General features: G+C 40.1%; 1 protein-coding gene across 1 annotated transcript in view; it reads left to right on the forward strand.

The window, feature by feature from the left end:
- LOC101857442 overlaps nucleotides 1-16,397 on the forward strand; it is a gene marked incomplete at its 3' end in the record, with an annotated part of 38,602 nt that overhangs the window by 21,759 nt on the left and 446 nt on the right. Inside the window, 5 exon segments of the mRNA XM_005109027.3 lie at nucleotides 148-228; nucleotides 6,223-6,283; nucleotides 10,834-10,927; nucleotides 11,394-11,440; nucleotides 12,387-12,428. Of these exon segments, the coding sequence (XP_005109084.2) occupies nucleotides 148-228; nucleotides 6,223-6,283; nucleotides 10,834-10,927; nucleotides 11,394-11,440; nucleotides 12,387-12,428 (325 nt within the window).

Raw genomic sequence — 16,397 nt, forward strand, 5'->3', positions numbered from 1 at the left:
CTACATACTACATACATACATACATACATACATACATACATACATACATACATACATACATACATACATACATACATACATACATACATACATACATGGAAAATTGAATGAATGAACAGATACCCATCCACCCACTTTTTTCCACAGCCAGCTTGACTTCATGCGGTACTTCCCAATGAAAAAACTCATCGAAGAAGCAGATGGAAACATTATCCTCTTCTACTTTCCGTGAGTTGGGGGAACATAGACTTGTTATAATAAAACGATACTCAAAATTCTGCACCCTGACCTATTAAGGTTCTCCATTAAGCTCGTCTATGTTGAAATCAAATTAAGAGCAAAGAGGACGGTTTGGGGGAACGACTCCCCAAGACTATGTACTCTGACGTTCACGTTGGAGCGCAATATTTCACTTAATATGGATCAACTTTTAGTTTGAGAAAGGTTTGACGACGCTCGCAACTGCATAGGAGACTCGACTTTAGCGAGACTGGCGTTTCACCTTCTTTTGAGCACCCATGGTGTGTTCCAGCGCTGTGGGATTCTTTTTTTAAAAAGAGAGCTAAGAGCGGTCTTGGTTATTATAAGTTTGGCTGCAAGTTGGTATGAACTGTGCTCTGAGTGTGGGGAAACCGCGTCGCTTTTCTAGCATGGTGAATTGTTCTTTTCAGCTCTCTCAACAATGTTGGGTTTGATTAACAAGCAAAAAACTCCCAAATCTAGCGTCTACTACCGATACCTAGTGTGTCGAGAACACTTTTTGTTCATCATCATCCGGTGCCTTGCCGACTGGCGTGGGCGATCATGGACTTCCACTTCCATCTATCTTTCGATGCAGCAATGGTGTCTGTTGTTCTTGCTGCTCCCAGCTGCTCTCAGCTGCTTCCAGCTGCTCCCAGCCATGCTGTCATCTTGTCCAGTATCTTTTCCCTCTGTCTGCCTTTGCCTCTCTTTCCATCAAACTTTCCTGTTGTTACAATATTCTCTAATGCTTTTTTCCGATTTATGTGTCCGAAGAAATTTGCCTGTCGTTTTCTTATATTCGTGATAAGTTGTTTTCTACAATTTGCTTCAACCAGGACTTCTTCATTTGTTTTTCTAGCCGTCCATGGGATACGTAGCATGCGTCTTATGAACCACAACTTTGTCGCTACAATTGTTCTTTCCAGCTGTTTATTGATTGTCCACGATTCGCACCCGTATAACAGGATTGGCTCGATGTAACTTTTCAGTACTCTTTTCCTCGTTTTCAGTGACAGATTGATGTTTGTTAGTATCTGTTTCATCTTGTGGAAGGTTGCTTTTGCTTGGCAAATGCGGCTTTTAATTTCGGTGTGACATCTACCATCTGATGATATAATGGTCCCCAAATATTTAAAATGTTGTACTTGCTTGAGGGTGGTATAATTGATTTTGATATTGCATGTTGGGATTGGAATTTTTCTGCCTATCACCATCGTTTCGGTTTTCTTGATGTTTAGGCTTAAGCCCATGTTGCCACTCTCTTGCACGATGACATTTAATAGATTCTGCAGGTGTTCTTCATCTTCTGCTATTAGGACTGTGTCATCTGCATATCTTAGATTGTTTATATTATGTCCCCCTATCGAGATACCAGGCATTTCTTCTATGTGTCTCATGTTATTTTCACTATACAGGGAGAACAAGTCTGGAGAAAGTACACATCCTTGTCTGACTCCTCTTTTAATAATATGTATGTATTCGCTGATGTCGTTTTCTATTCTCATTGCAGCAGTTTGATCCCAGTACATCTTTTTGATAATCCTTAAGTCCTTCCCGTCGATATTAAGAACTTCCAGCATGTCGATGATCTTGTCGTGTCGGACTTTGTCGAATGCCTTGGTGTAGTCTATAAAACATAAATTAAGATCTTTCTGAACGTCTAGGGCACGTTCTACTGTTGTTCTGATGACATATATGGCATTTACAGTGCCTTTGCCTTCAATAAATCCACACTGTTCTTGGGCTGTTTCTGGGAGAATTTTATTTCGTATTCTCATCATAATTATTCTGAGTAATATTTTTGTTATGTGGCTCATGAGGCTGATGGTACAATGCGTTTCACATTCGTTTGCATTAGGTTTCTTTGGTAAAGCTATGGAAATAGATTTTGACAAGTCTGACGGAATATTTCCAGTGGCATATATGTTGTTAAGAAGTTTTGTCAACGTGGTGATTCCAAAGTCTTCTGAAGCTTTACTCATCTCTGTGGTAATGTTGTCCGGTCCTGCAGCTTTCCCATTCTTCATCTTTCGTAGTGCCTTGATAACTTCTTCTTTCATGATTGGTGGTCCCTCGTTGTTATTTTCCACTCTTCTTTGTTCATCTTTTTTGTCATTGTACAGGTCACCGATATATTCTGTCCAACGTTCTAGTATCTTGTCTTTGTCCATTATGTTATTCCCATCCTTTGATTTGAGGCATCCTGTTGATCCACGTGTTCTTGTATGGCACTCCTCTTTAATTTTTCTGTGTAGATATTTTGAGTTCGCATTGGAATGATTTTCCATTTCCTCACATTCTTCTTTTAACCAGGTCTCTTTTGCTAGATTACATTTGTGTCTGATTTCTTTATGAAGATTCACATATTTTTCCATATTGTTTTTGTTTGTTCTTCGTTCCTCCATAAGATTAAGAATTTCTTCAGTCATCCATTTCTTTTTTGCTTTTGTTGTCCTTTCTGGTATGACGTCTTTTGCAGCCTCATTTATAGATGTTTTAAGCTGTTCCCATTGTTTTTCTAAGTCTTGTATTTCTTCTAAGGGCCCGAATTTGTTTTGTACAGTTATTCTGAATTTATCTTGCATTTCTTTGTTTGACTGTAGTAATGCCATGTTTAGTTTCATATTCTTGTTCTTGCTTATGTGTGGGGTTTTTTCAATCTGATTCTAAATTTTCCCACTACGGGTACATGGTCACTGTAACAGTCTGCACCTTGTCGCGTTTTGACATTTAGCATCCCGTTTTTGTATCTTTTCTTGATCATGATATAGTCGATCTGTTTGCGAGCGCTGTCTCCAGGACTCTTCCAGGTCCATAATCTTCTTGGTGGTTGTTCATACCAAGTGTTTCCAATAATCATGTCATTAATGATGGCCCATTCTATCAGTTTTTCCCCTCTTTCATTTCTGGTTCCCAGTCCATATGGACCCACTATGTCTTCATGTCTCGTTGCTCCCACTTTTGCATTAAAATCACCCATGACTGACAATGACAATATCTTGTGATCACACTTCTTGTTACTCGGTCAGTATTTTAAATGTCAGTATAATTTACGAAAGACAAAAAAGGAAATCTTGTAAGTTGGCCGGTCGAAACTTTGCCCGAGATTGCTCCCAACTGAAAAAGATGCTCTATATTCCCTTAAAAGAAGAGGACAAGTTACGATCTTTCGCCTGCGAACTCGACACATCCCATTGAATTCCTACCTAAATGTGATTCGGAAAGATGCCCTACCCGACTGTCCGTTGTATTGTGTCACTGCCAGGATGAAACAGTATTACACCACCTCTTTACCTGACCTGCACTTAGCGACCTGCGTAGTACCTACCTACCTGCCTCCCCAGACATCAGAAATACTCTTACAGTGACAAACCAGAGCTGATAAAAGCTTGTAAATTCTTTGTCATATCGACAGACCGAAGGGCTAGAACTCAGATAGTCGCCTGATCGGAAAGACGAAAAAAAAAAAAAAAAAGACAAAGACAACCCTTGCCCTACATTCTTCATATTGCGCAGTTCACTCAGCTCGTTCCTACGGCGCGCCTGTATCGACGAAGAAAAGTTACCGTGTAATCAAACCCTGGTGTTCTAAAGCATCCTACATTTACTTCCCTTGTATAGAAAATGCTTTGTTACAAGAATAGTTTTATTGTTTGTGTATAATACACTGCGGCGTCCGAATAAAACCGTAAAATGTATTCACCCAATCATCGCACTAAAGCCTTGCACTTCCAACTCATGTTTAAAGATAAATGAGTTCTGTATCATCTGACACATTGAAATGTAATTGAGTCCAAACTTTGGCACAGTCAGTGCCCAAAGGGTTCGTGCTCTAGACAAGACCATATATATATATATATATATATATATATATATATATATACTAGCAGGGGCCCCTTTCGATGAAAGGGATGATCGGTATATTAACATCAACTGAAAGTCATTGGCCTACTTCCTCGATTTTTGCGAGCGCGAGGGGTTCCAACTGCAGAACGTCGTTTTCTTTTTGCATGGTCAGGCGCTATCTAGATCTAGATCTAGAATCTAGATTCTAAACTAAGACGTGTGGACATTGTTCCCAGTAGAAAGAAAAAGAACTTGAAAAAGGAGTCCAGAAAAAGCGACGATGGGCATCAAACGAAAGGATCACAGTCAAATTTAGCACCAAGTAAAAAGGGAAAACATGGGGCAAGGTCTATACGGTCGCACACTTAAAATAGTGCTCAGCATTGCGCGACAATGCGAGATAGTATCGAACGGAAGTATGACATAAACAAACCTGGCGGATTTTGTAAAATTACAGAGACAGAAGCGTCGGCCTACAAAAGCGATTGGCGAAATAAAGAAATTAAGCTTTTTGCACCAAAACTGCTTCAAAACTGAAAAAAAAACCCGAAGGACGTCATGATCTGGAGAATATTTTAAAGAATGTTTTGGCGAAAACTGCATGTCTATCGATGCGGCCATTAAAAAGCCTTTTGAATAGCAAAATTATGCCACCACAAAATGATAAAAGATGTATATTATATATATTTTGTTTGTTTGTTTGTTTGTTTTATTTGGTAAGTAGTTTACGGCGCTTGCAACTGCATAAGGTCATATGAGCGCGCGGGACACATTCAACTTTTTCAGTAGGTAGGACATTTTGAATTTTGCATTGGGGGGGGCCGAAGGTTACTCTTATCGATTTTAGACCGCCAAGGGATCTTTAAGGTGCGCAACTTGCACACGGGCCATCCGAGATTTTCGGCCTTTGTCCAAGAAGGCTAGGTGTAGATCTTTCCTACCAGAAGATCAGGGGTGTGGCTGAAAGACAGCAGTAAGAACGAGCCAAGGAGTAGCAGTAGAAAGGCTGCAGAAAGTGTCAGGAGCCCAGAGGAGGGGGCAGAGGAGGAGAGGAGGTGAGGGCAGAAAGGGGAGATGAAAGCAGACGACAGAACATTGCTAGAGAGCAGGAAAAGAGGTGAAAAGAGACAATTTTAGAGGTGTAAATTTTTCGGTCGCTACTCGGATTCGAACCGGGACCTTCGAGTAGGAGGCAAACACCTTAACTTCTAGGCCACGAGAGCACTCATATATTTACATATTAGTTAGGTATATATATTTATACCTTTTGGCCGCGGACTGTGCCAAATTTTGGACTCTTATCGTAGATGACATTTAAATGTGTTGCAGACGATACAGAATTCATTTAGCTTTAAACGTGAGTTGATAGTGCAGGGCTTTAGCGCGATGATTGGGTCAATACATTTTTAGGCTTCATTCGAACGCCACAGAAAACGTCTGCTGGGACATTTCAGTGACCCACGTTCAGCACTTTTTATGGACCCTCGAGAAAGTGTTGAGTTCCTGCATGCTGTCGGCATATCTGACCGCTTATGACGCCACAGCGCCAGAAGAGAGAGAGGGAGAGAGAGAGAGAGAGAGAGAGAGAGAGAGAGAGAGAGAGAGAGAGAGAGAGAGAGAGAGAGAGAGATATATATATTTGGACGCCTCTGTATATAAATCACATACGATAAAACTATCCTTCTTGTAACAAAAAAATATATGTAAGGGAAGTAAATGAGGGATGCTTTAGAAAACCAGAGTTTGATTCCACAGTAACATTTTTTCGTTGACATAAGTGTGCACAGTTAATATATTATATATGGTTGCTTTTAAGAACAAGCAGGCTAGCCCAGATTTCGGGAGTTTCCAGAAACCTTGACCCACACCAAAAGTGGGCAGTGCCCTACCGATATGAGAAGTTTGGTTTCATTGGTGTGTATATTTGTTTGGTTATAGAGAACATTCTCCTTGTCATTTAAAGAAACTAAGCGAGGGGCAAAAACGTGGCCTTCGATTTTCTCAAAACAGCATATTTCGGGATAGCCTCCTTGTGCGTAAAAGCGACCATATAAGCCTTGTTTGAACCCAAAGACATACTACAGACAATGTCTGACCTAACGAAGTTCGTGTACTGTTTTGTTGTGAACGCAGGGCAGGTCACGTGATCACCAGAAAAACAGAGGAGTCGGACTACATCTACGTCATCAAATCGGTGAGGAAACAGACGGCTTTTTTGACTCGGTCATCTTAGCACCAATTTCAACAAAATGTGGAAGAAATAAAATTCAACCAAGGAAACATCAGATTCGTAAATATGAAGAAAATCAGTTTTTAATCTGGTAAAAAAAACATCAGGTCTTTAACATTTCGACCAAAACTGAGTGAAACGCAACAACAACAACAACAACAACAACAACAACAACAACAACAACAACAAAACACAACCATATTAAATTATTTTAATGTGTATATTATATGCATTAATAAATAACAAATCTAGTTAAACCTGGCATAATTTCCAAAAACAGCGTGTCAAAAAGATGACCAATTCAAAGTACAATGCTTTCTTTCCGTTCTTTTAAACGACAGACTCCACGAATCTAACAAATAGTGAAACAGTTGAAATTCAGTGTTTCTCGCGAGGTCTAGAGTATTATCACAGAAACATGTAACGGGTTCATTCGAAATTTCCATCGGCATATTCGGGGTTTTGCTCTCACCTTTTCTCTTCATACTGGCAATTGACTGAAAGAAGCCACCAGAGGCAAGCGTAATGGAATACAGTGGATCCCTCGGCAGCAGCTGGACGACTTCGACTTCGCTGATGATCTTGCACTGCTCTCTCACACACATGCTCAGATGCAAGAAAAGACCAAGGAACTCAACAGCCTATCAAGGAGTGTTGTCCTACGTGTGCATCCAGGCAAGTCGAAAGTAGTGAAGCTACGAAACGTTTCAAGCCCTGCTGTGACAGTGGAAGACACTCCCCTGGAAGAAGTGGACTCCTTTACATACCTTGGAAGTGTCATCGATGGTAAAGGTGCAACCTAGGCGGATGTTAAAAGAAAAACCGCTAAGGCAAGGTCAACATTCAATCAATAACCAAAAGTCTGGAAAGCCAGCAACATCTCACAGCTCACCAAGATTCGACACTTTAACTCCAACGTCAAGTCTGTGCTCCTCTACGACGGCTGCGAATCTTGCAAGACAACAAAGACAGTAAGTACGAATAAGAGCCAAGGTCCACACACTCCGCTTTCGTACGCTTACGTACTCACAATGTGCGTATGGAAACGTTCAACCTTTTATTTCTATATTGCCTGGGCCCACTGCGGATGACACACTTCCTTACTTGGAAAACGTATGATGTCTAGCATGTCTAACATTTTCCGTAATTGTTGTGGCTTCACCGACACTGATTTCGTTGATTATCTTTTATTTGCCCACTTTTACCTTTAAAATTAAATTAATGCCCATTTGACTTTGATCTCGTATTCTCAGTCTCCAAACTGTGATTAAAATTTTCTTAAAAATTATTTTTTTCTTTTTCGGGGGGGGGGGGGGGGGGGGGGTGATTTGTTTCTTCGTTTGACATGTCAATTTTGGAATAGTCAATAATGTTTACATCATAGTTAATTATTGAATTTGTTATTCTGTATTTCAATAGACTGTAAGTCGTTTTGTTATTTGTTTATTTCTGCTCCCATTTTTCAAAGTAAACAAATGTACCTGAAAAGAACACGCTCTTTCGGAGGCACAGAGTGGGCTCTTACGTAAATGACGGATTAAGGTAGAGACCATTTACGTAGGTCATAATATACTACAATGACGTCAGCGGAAAAAAAGAACAAAAAAACAAGAACAGAAGCAGCAAGCAACAGCAGCAGCAATAGCAACATCTTACACCAGTGTAACTGTCAGCTTTTCAGTTTGTGGAATGGCCTTCCAGTTCGTATTCTGTTTTTGAATACGTGGTCTACATAATTCCAAAAGGCTTTGGAAGCTTGCCTTCGTCATGCGAAAACATGCTCAGCATGTTTCGTTATCATCAAGAATTTGATGCAACATTCTAAATTCTCCTGTTTTGCCTCGTTCTTTGTATATTATGGGATGTACCCAGAATCGGCGGTGACCTTGCATATACCCCCTCTTCAACCACCACTATAAAAAAAAATTCTTCCTTGTTCACGCCATTTCTCTAGATCTTATACCTAGGTCTGGTGCGCCAAAAATTACCGTACTTGTGAGGACGCTGTGGACACGGGCTACCCGCTACGTTAAGGTACGTAATTTGTGATGAAGCGTGAGTGGTGACGCTGTGGACCCCGGCTCTAAAGTCTTGACTTTCATCAACAGTATAGAATAAGAAATGAAGAGCTGTGGGAAAGACAGGACAAAAGGATATGGAAGTAGAAATAGGCCAATGTAAGTGGCGGTGGATGGGACACACCACCAGAAAGCCCAGAGGAAACATCACAAGACAGTCACTGCAGTGGAACCCACCGGAGCACGAGGCATGGGTAGGCCACAGGAAACATGGAGGAGATGCGTGGAAAGGGGACATGAGAGACATGAAGCTCACTTGGACGAGCTTGGAAGGATGACCAAGGACAGAGATGAATGGAAGGAGCTGGTATGTGGCCCTACCAGGGGTGAAAGGCATTGCTTGATTGATTGATATTCGAGGTTCCCGGGAGAGAATGGTCAACACCTGAAGATTATCTGAAAGAGTCACCACCATCTCGGGGTTTCTTTGGCATTGTCAGTTACACATGAATTTGTTTTTTAAAGCTCGAATACACAATATGATTGATTATTAAGAAGATGTAAAGTCTTGTCTTTTACTCAATTTTTGTTTAAAATGTCCAAACTTAGATCTAATACAATTTCGAACTCGTTTGTGGATTTTCTTCCCATTTTGTTGACTAATTTGACACCTCCTTGGTTGAATATTATTTGTTCGAAGTTTAATTGAAATTAATGTAAAGATGAGATATCTTTTAATCGTAGCTGATTTCATTTTTTTCAGCATTTCAACTAATTCCATACACATTTGACTCACTCCAAGCTAAATGATGACAGCAGGTGCAACAAAAACAACAACCAAAAATTCGACGACACAAGCAGCAACAATATAACAACGTTAGCAACTACAGCTGCAACAGCAACAACAACGACAGCGGCAACAATAACTAGCAAAACAACAATAAACAGAAAAAGAAGCATAATAAGAACAGCAATAACAGCAGCAAGACAATTTTTTATCTATCCCCTGACAAAACAGGACGTTTATCGTGCCTGCTCGTTGCATCTGCCACCAAACCGCCATCTTTTCCTGCAATTAGTTTCTTTGTCTCCAGCACGTAGAGACGGAAGGGGGTTGGGCTGGTGATATCATCATCATCATCATCATCATCATCATCATCATCATCATCATCATCATCATCATCATCATCATCAGCAGCAGCAGCAGCAGCAGCAGCAGCAGCAGCAGCAGCGGCAGCAGCAGCAGCAGCAGCAGCATCGTCGTCGTCGATATTATTAGAAGTAGTAGTTTTGGTAAGTTTTTACTTTGCTCTCAACTGAATAATGTCATTTGAGCGCCAAGGGGTGGATGTCAACCGAGGAGCCTAAACGAGGAATCAGGCGTACTCTGCTCACCTCACCAGCCTCAACAGCACAAAGTCTGCTTCGACTATCAAGGCACCCCGTAATTAGCAGTTCACAAGAGAGTGACAAACATACAAAAGAAGTAGAGAAAAAATGACGATAGTAAGGATGAGGAAAGAAAATGTAACAGTTCCCCTTATGTTGTTCCGGCACAGTAAGCGTATGACATTGATAAATCAGCCCATTTTCAATTTTACTGTGCGTAAGAACTTTCCTTTGCGAATGGTCTAAGCACACTTTAGTCAATAGCACTGCCCTGGAAAGGGGGGGAGGGGTAGTAGTAGTAGTAGTAGTACGAGGTGTGTCCGAAAAGTTAGTTTTCCTGTTCTGTAAAATTAACCATTTATAACAATTCTAGACATGACATTTGGTAAATGCTAACAGAAACATATTTTCTATCCAACAAAACAACTATTGATCTTAATACACTTTTTCATCAGAAGTAGCTAACGTCCAAACTTTACAGTGACCATGTCCCCTTTGGTCAAAATAATTTCTTTCCCAAAATCAAAGAAGGACAAAGGGGGCGAAACAAGTGGGCTGCTCTAAGAATTCTGACCGAAGCGGACATGGTTACATAGTCACAAGGAATGAATATATGTGTCACGACGCTGTGGAATCAGGCGCACGTCAATTTTTCGGCATGATCTTGCTTTCGAAGAAAACACACCCATCTATCTTGAGCTGAAGTCAAGATTATATTTGCATTGAGGAAGATAGGTGTCCCCTGGTTTCAGAAATGAAATTAGCGAGAAAATGGCCGTCAAAGTTTGGTGATTTCCAAAGCGTGAGAGTACTTGGAAACTGACAATTTACCATATTTACCATTTTTGTGCGTTTAATCATATCAACGTTTTTCATGAAAAATCCACACAGAAATGCATTTTCAAAGGAACATAAAAGGTGGGGAGCCAAAAAAACAAAAACAAACAACAACAACAAAAGAACAGAAATTGGACAAAAATTGCCAAAGCGTCGGAAAATGCAGATTCCTTTGATTTCATTGCTTTGACGAGCGCCTGATTTCACCACGATGCCTCACATATTATCTGAATACTCACCACGAGTTTTTCATGTCCCCGTGGCGCCCAGGGCACTTGTCGTGTGTTGGCGGAGGTCCAGATGTCGTCTGTCTGGGGTGAACAGAAGACTAGGACCATGAAGGTGGTAGTGCCGCCATTTGTGGGTGAGTGCTGTATTTATTGCTGCATTGTGCTTTTCTCTGTAGAAATGAATGAAAGAAAAAAGAAGAGAAAAAAAGAATCCGTGTTCAGCAGAGTACTAAGTCCATGAAGTTGGTTGTACCTCCCGATATGTTGCTGGGGGTGGAAGAGTTGGGTTCATGGCGTCTCTGCATAGACTAATGGGTCAACGACCAACAACACACACCGAAAAACAAGAGAAAAAAAAAGAAAAAAACCCAAACAAAAATAATCAAGACAACGACAACAAAGAAAATTGAATAAAGGTAAAGAATATGACTGAGAAGAAGATAAAAGAAACGAGCTGGTTAACAATTTAAGGGAGAAAAATATAAGAAAACGGTAATTGATAGAGCTGAAAAGAAGATAAGGTAAGAATAGATAAGATCAGAAAACAGAAAGGACTACGCCAAGGCAGCTGCGGTTAACATTACCTCCTCACATCCGCAGAGGCCAAGGACAGTAATGATTCCATGATGACACTGGAAATCATTGTGGTATGTAATCATCATCATCATCATCATCATCATCATCATCATCATCATCATCATCATCATCATCATCATCATCATCATCATCATCATCATCATCATCCTCGTCGTTGTCGTCGTCGGTGTCGTAGTCGTCGTTGCATCGTCGTTGTTGTAAGTACGACAAAAACAGTTAGTTGAGAGTTGAGTACGTAAAGTTTTATTACATTATAAAATATGTTTAACTCTTTGACGACGTGCCTCCTGATCATCAAAACTCTTAATAAAGACATGCGGGTTGGGGGCGCTTTCAAAAAGAAGCATAACTTCGTTGTTCATTCACATTTTTCCAGTCTTTTTTAAAATAACCAGCAACAAAGAGTATACAATGAAATGCAGTTCCTGTTTCTAATTTGTGTAAGATGGGTCAAAATGTGCTACAACATTGCCTTTGGCGTACTGCTGATCGGACGTATTTGTCCGCTTCGTTCTCAAAGAGTTAACATTTCACCCTTTATGTTTTTATTTTGACGAGCGCCTGATTGTACAATCATCCCCTACAATTACTTTCACAACATAATTTTTACCGGCTTCTGTTCTCCCCCTATCTCTGAACATCACTCTGCTCTCCCTCCCCCAAACCAACTCTATTCCGTCTTCAAAATCGTTCAACTTGAATAAATGAAACCCTAACCACTACCACGGTCATTTACACATCACACGTCACCGTCCGAACAAACAAACAAAACAAACAAACAACAACAACAACGACGACAACAGCAACAACAATAGCGGCAGCAGCAGTAGCAGTAACAACAAAAGCAACAACAACAACAACAAAAACAACAACAACAACAAAAACAACAACAGCAACAGCAACAGCAGCAACAGTAGCGGCAGCAGTAACAACAACAGTAAGATCAACGGCAACCCTAACAACAAGTTTAAATGAGACAAAATCTTTTTTTTTCAGAACTCCAAAAGCGATGAAGTGGTGCCGGTGGTTGCAGATTCGGTGGGTCTTCATGCATATTATGTATTAACATTTTTTTTTTTTACTTTTTTCCTATTCCCAAGCCTTCAAAATATCTTCACCTGATTAGTAAAACGCTGTGCACGTGATGTTCAAGCAATAGGCCTAGTCTATACTAGGTTTCGATCAGGTTAGTTTGGAGATGGTAGAGTGCACGTTTTTCTTTTTTATAATTTAGATTCAATTTTTCCAAGATGCCAGTCCTAGATTCTTCATGTGAAGGATATGTTCAGGATTATTGTCAGAATCGTCTTGAAAACATCATAACGATATCATAAAAAAAATATTTCTGCCAAAGATGGCTGTTGTACAAAAATGCAATATTGATAAATAACGTCTTGGAAAAGACTACATGTACAATTATATTCACTTTACCTTTACTTCTTTCCAACCTCTGCGACCTGGTGGTGTCGAGGGGACAAGCTAATACATGCCTAATTATTATTATATTTCTCTTGTTTGTTATATTGCCTGGGTCTTGATTGTGTTGCTCTTGCTTAGTGTCTCCAACCCTCCTTTATCCATCTAAATTCCTTGTCCCTATCTGATCTCCGGCTGTATGCTCTCGTTACTAACTGTGTTATTGTCTGATGGTGGTCTTGAGAGAACGTTCCTAACCATTTACAATGTAATTCGTTGTTTATCTCTGTGTATGACAAGAAGAGAGTTGAACCAGCTTCTTCTCTTACAATTTCATCTTTCACCCTTTTTCTTCTTAAAGTGTTCGAAGTTTTTTTATTGGCATCTCATCTCACAGGCGTTTATTTTACTTCAGTGACTCTTGGCAATTGTCCATGTTTGGGCTTGGTAGCACAGGTGTTGGCGGGAAGATTCTGTCAATGGGTTGGTGCTTTGTTTCCATTCTGATGCAATGGTGTTAGTAACTTATTCACAGCATTTTGAAAACAGATTCTGGTATCTCTTTCTCTATCTTGGGTAAAAACACTTCCCAGGTATTTGAAATCTTCTACTTTCTTGCTTTTGCAGCTGTCGACTGATATTTTGTTGCCTGGTATTTTTTTTTAAATCACATTTTCATCGAATCATCGCCTCGGTTTTGCCCGTGCTGATCTTCAAGTTGTGATCTTTGCAACTTTTGTAAGCACTTTTGTTCAGTTTGTTTACATGTTCTTGAAGGCTTATGTATATGTTACAGTCACACTGCAAAATCAGTCATTTCGTGAAATGACTGAAATTAAGTTACATTTTATTCACAGTTTGACTGATTTCAGTCAACCTGTGTAACTCAATATGTTTTTTACAGGGGCAGCTCGTGGGGCTAAAAAGTGGGCGTGCACAATTAAGCTATAGCAGGTTGAAGATAGTCAAGGGCATAGTAAATGGATTTTCGCTTTGATTTCTAGAACTAAATCGGTTTGTTAGTTAAACATCAGTTTCTTCATCCTACGTTTGAACTGAACACTCTAGTAATAAATTTCAACACTCCACTACGAAACCATTCAAAGGCACAACTCACAGGAAGCAGAACGGTGACTTAAGTATGTCAAGTTCTCCTCTCTCAGGTTCACGGTCCCAGAGGTCGCTTAAAATAGTGGCTAGACAATGAACCAATCACAATTCACTTGAGCACTCCGCTGAATTGCTCCGAGGATCTCATAATTTTGGCATAGAATAGTGTGCAGTCTATCGCGTTTATTTTTAGACTGCCTACTGTGGGCTATGTTTTGTAGGTGCGCATTTGAGATGTGCCGTCTTATTAATATTAATGTACCGCCAAACTCTCTACGAGTGTCGTCATCGTTTGGGTTATCCCAAATAGCGATTTATAGGTCAGGTTACCACAGTTGAATATCCTATTATGTTTAGTTAAAGCGCCAGGACTTTGGCATGGCATAGTAAATATTTTCCGGCGCTTCTGATACAGAAATGACAGTTAAGGCACCAGCCACGATCTTGTTTTGAAATAATATTTGGCTAGTGTTTGCTTCTGACTTCTTTTATTTTATGTTTGTGGGAGCTTTTCGTAATAGAACATTAAACATTTTGGGCGGCACTGCACGACCGTGCTCAATGGACGAACCTCGCCCGGTTTTAAAAGACTGTTCAAAGATGAAGTCCCGCCCTGAATATCAGCTTCTCAACAAGTATTACATTTTTAAATGTGGTGATGTGAAGAAACGTATAGAGAAACGTTGTACACCCAACGGGCTTCCAATTTACTACGTCACCATAGAAGACACATTTAACATCATCAAGTCATTAAGAAAGCACAACTGGCCATGGTGGTAAAGATATAATGATGAAGGAAGTTTCTGTGAAGTATACTCATATTTTGAGCGATGACGTCGAGCTATCCAAGTCATTGTGCCAAGAAATGCCAGAAAAAGAGAAAACGTCCCTCGACCAAGGGAATGGTTGTTAAACCGATACTGAAGACCGAGTTTGCATTCAGGGGACAGCTTGACCTGGTCTACATGCAGTCTATGAGCCACAACAGTTTTTAATGAATCTTGGTGTACCTAGACTATTTGACCAAATTCTGCATTCTACGACCACTTACATCAAAACAAGCCACTGAGGTATCCTTCCATCTTGCTGACATCTTCCTTTGAGTAGGCACACCAGTTGTTCTCCAATCGGATAATGGATCTGAGTTTACCACCGCCATAGTTACAGAACTTGCGGCCCTGTAGCCCGACCTGAAGATTGTCTATGGCAGGGTTATGTTGAGAGAGCCAACAGTGATATCAAAGACATGCTTGTAGCATTTGAACGTCAACATTACTACCAACCGAAGTGATCACCCGACTAGAGACAGAACAAGATTTGTTTGCAATTCTAGCTCCACCAGAAAAGACAAAATCCGAAGAAACACCACCATCCTGAAGAGACGAGTCAGTACGGCAACCATCAACCGACGACCAAGAGTCAGAGACATCGCCTACCCATCAGCCTCCTGCAACTGACAACTTGACCTACGACAATCCGACATTATCAATCAGCGATTGGCAGCTAGTGCATCACTAACTGACAAAACAGAACGAATGGTTAAGCGTAGCAGAGTTGAACTTGTTGCTGGCAAAATAGGAGACAAAGTTGCTGTGCCGATTCATTGAGTGGATCGAGGACGTGATGATCTGCGAAACATTCTTGTTGTTTTTATGAGTCGCGATGACAAAAACAACTACTGAAAAGCTACATGAAGTGATGTTCCCAAAGGCAGATGTTCCCGCAATCAGTGTTACATTTGTCCCGAACGGCCCCTGGGCGAGATCGAGAATGACATCAATTAAGACACTGAGATTTCTCTAAGACATCTTGTGATTCATAATAATATGTCGATATCTGGACGACCGGGTTTCGTGAAATACTTGTGTAATAGTCAAATGAAATGATGCAATTGGTTTAAGGTCTTTTAAATTGTCTGAAACAGCCGATGCCACAACTATTTGAGCTGTTCTAACAAATTAGACTCTATTTGTTGCTTTTGAAATATGGTACAGCATTTTCAATTTTAAGGTTTTAATTCCCAACCACAGAGAAACTTATCGTTATTGTTAATAAAAGGTTTTTAACTTAATTTCAAAAGTTTTTAATTCAACCCCAACCACATAGAAAACTTTAAGTTATTTCATGAAATCGCCAGACATTAATTTTAGTCCTTTCATGAAATTACTGATTTTACAGTCTGACATATATACATAACATTATTTATAATACATTCCATTAAAATTATTTTTTGATGAAGAGTAGTAGTAGTAATATATAAGAGCTCCTTTTCATCTGTAACTACTTTGGAAAAAAAAAGAGGTTTAAAAAAACAACAACAACAACACGCGCACACAACTAGACACACTGGGTGGGCGGCTGGTTGCAGCCTCGTTCATTCCGTTTGTTGCTATTGAAGATGAGATTTCTCCACCAAACTATACTGAAACTGGTATTTTATCTATTAATACAATCTATCTACCCTCCCCCGAAACACACAAC

Source organism: Aplysia californica, unplaced genomic scaffold, assembly GCF_000002075.1.
Source record: "Aplysia californica isolate F4 #8 unplaced genomic scaffold, AplCal3.0 scaffold00743, whole genome shotgun sequence".
Lineage (NCBI taxonomy): Eukaryota > Metazoa > Mollusca > Gastropoda > Aplysiida > Aplysiidae > Aplysia > Aplysia californica.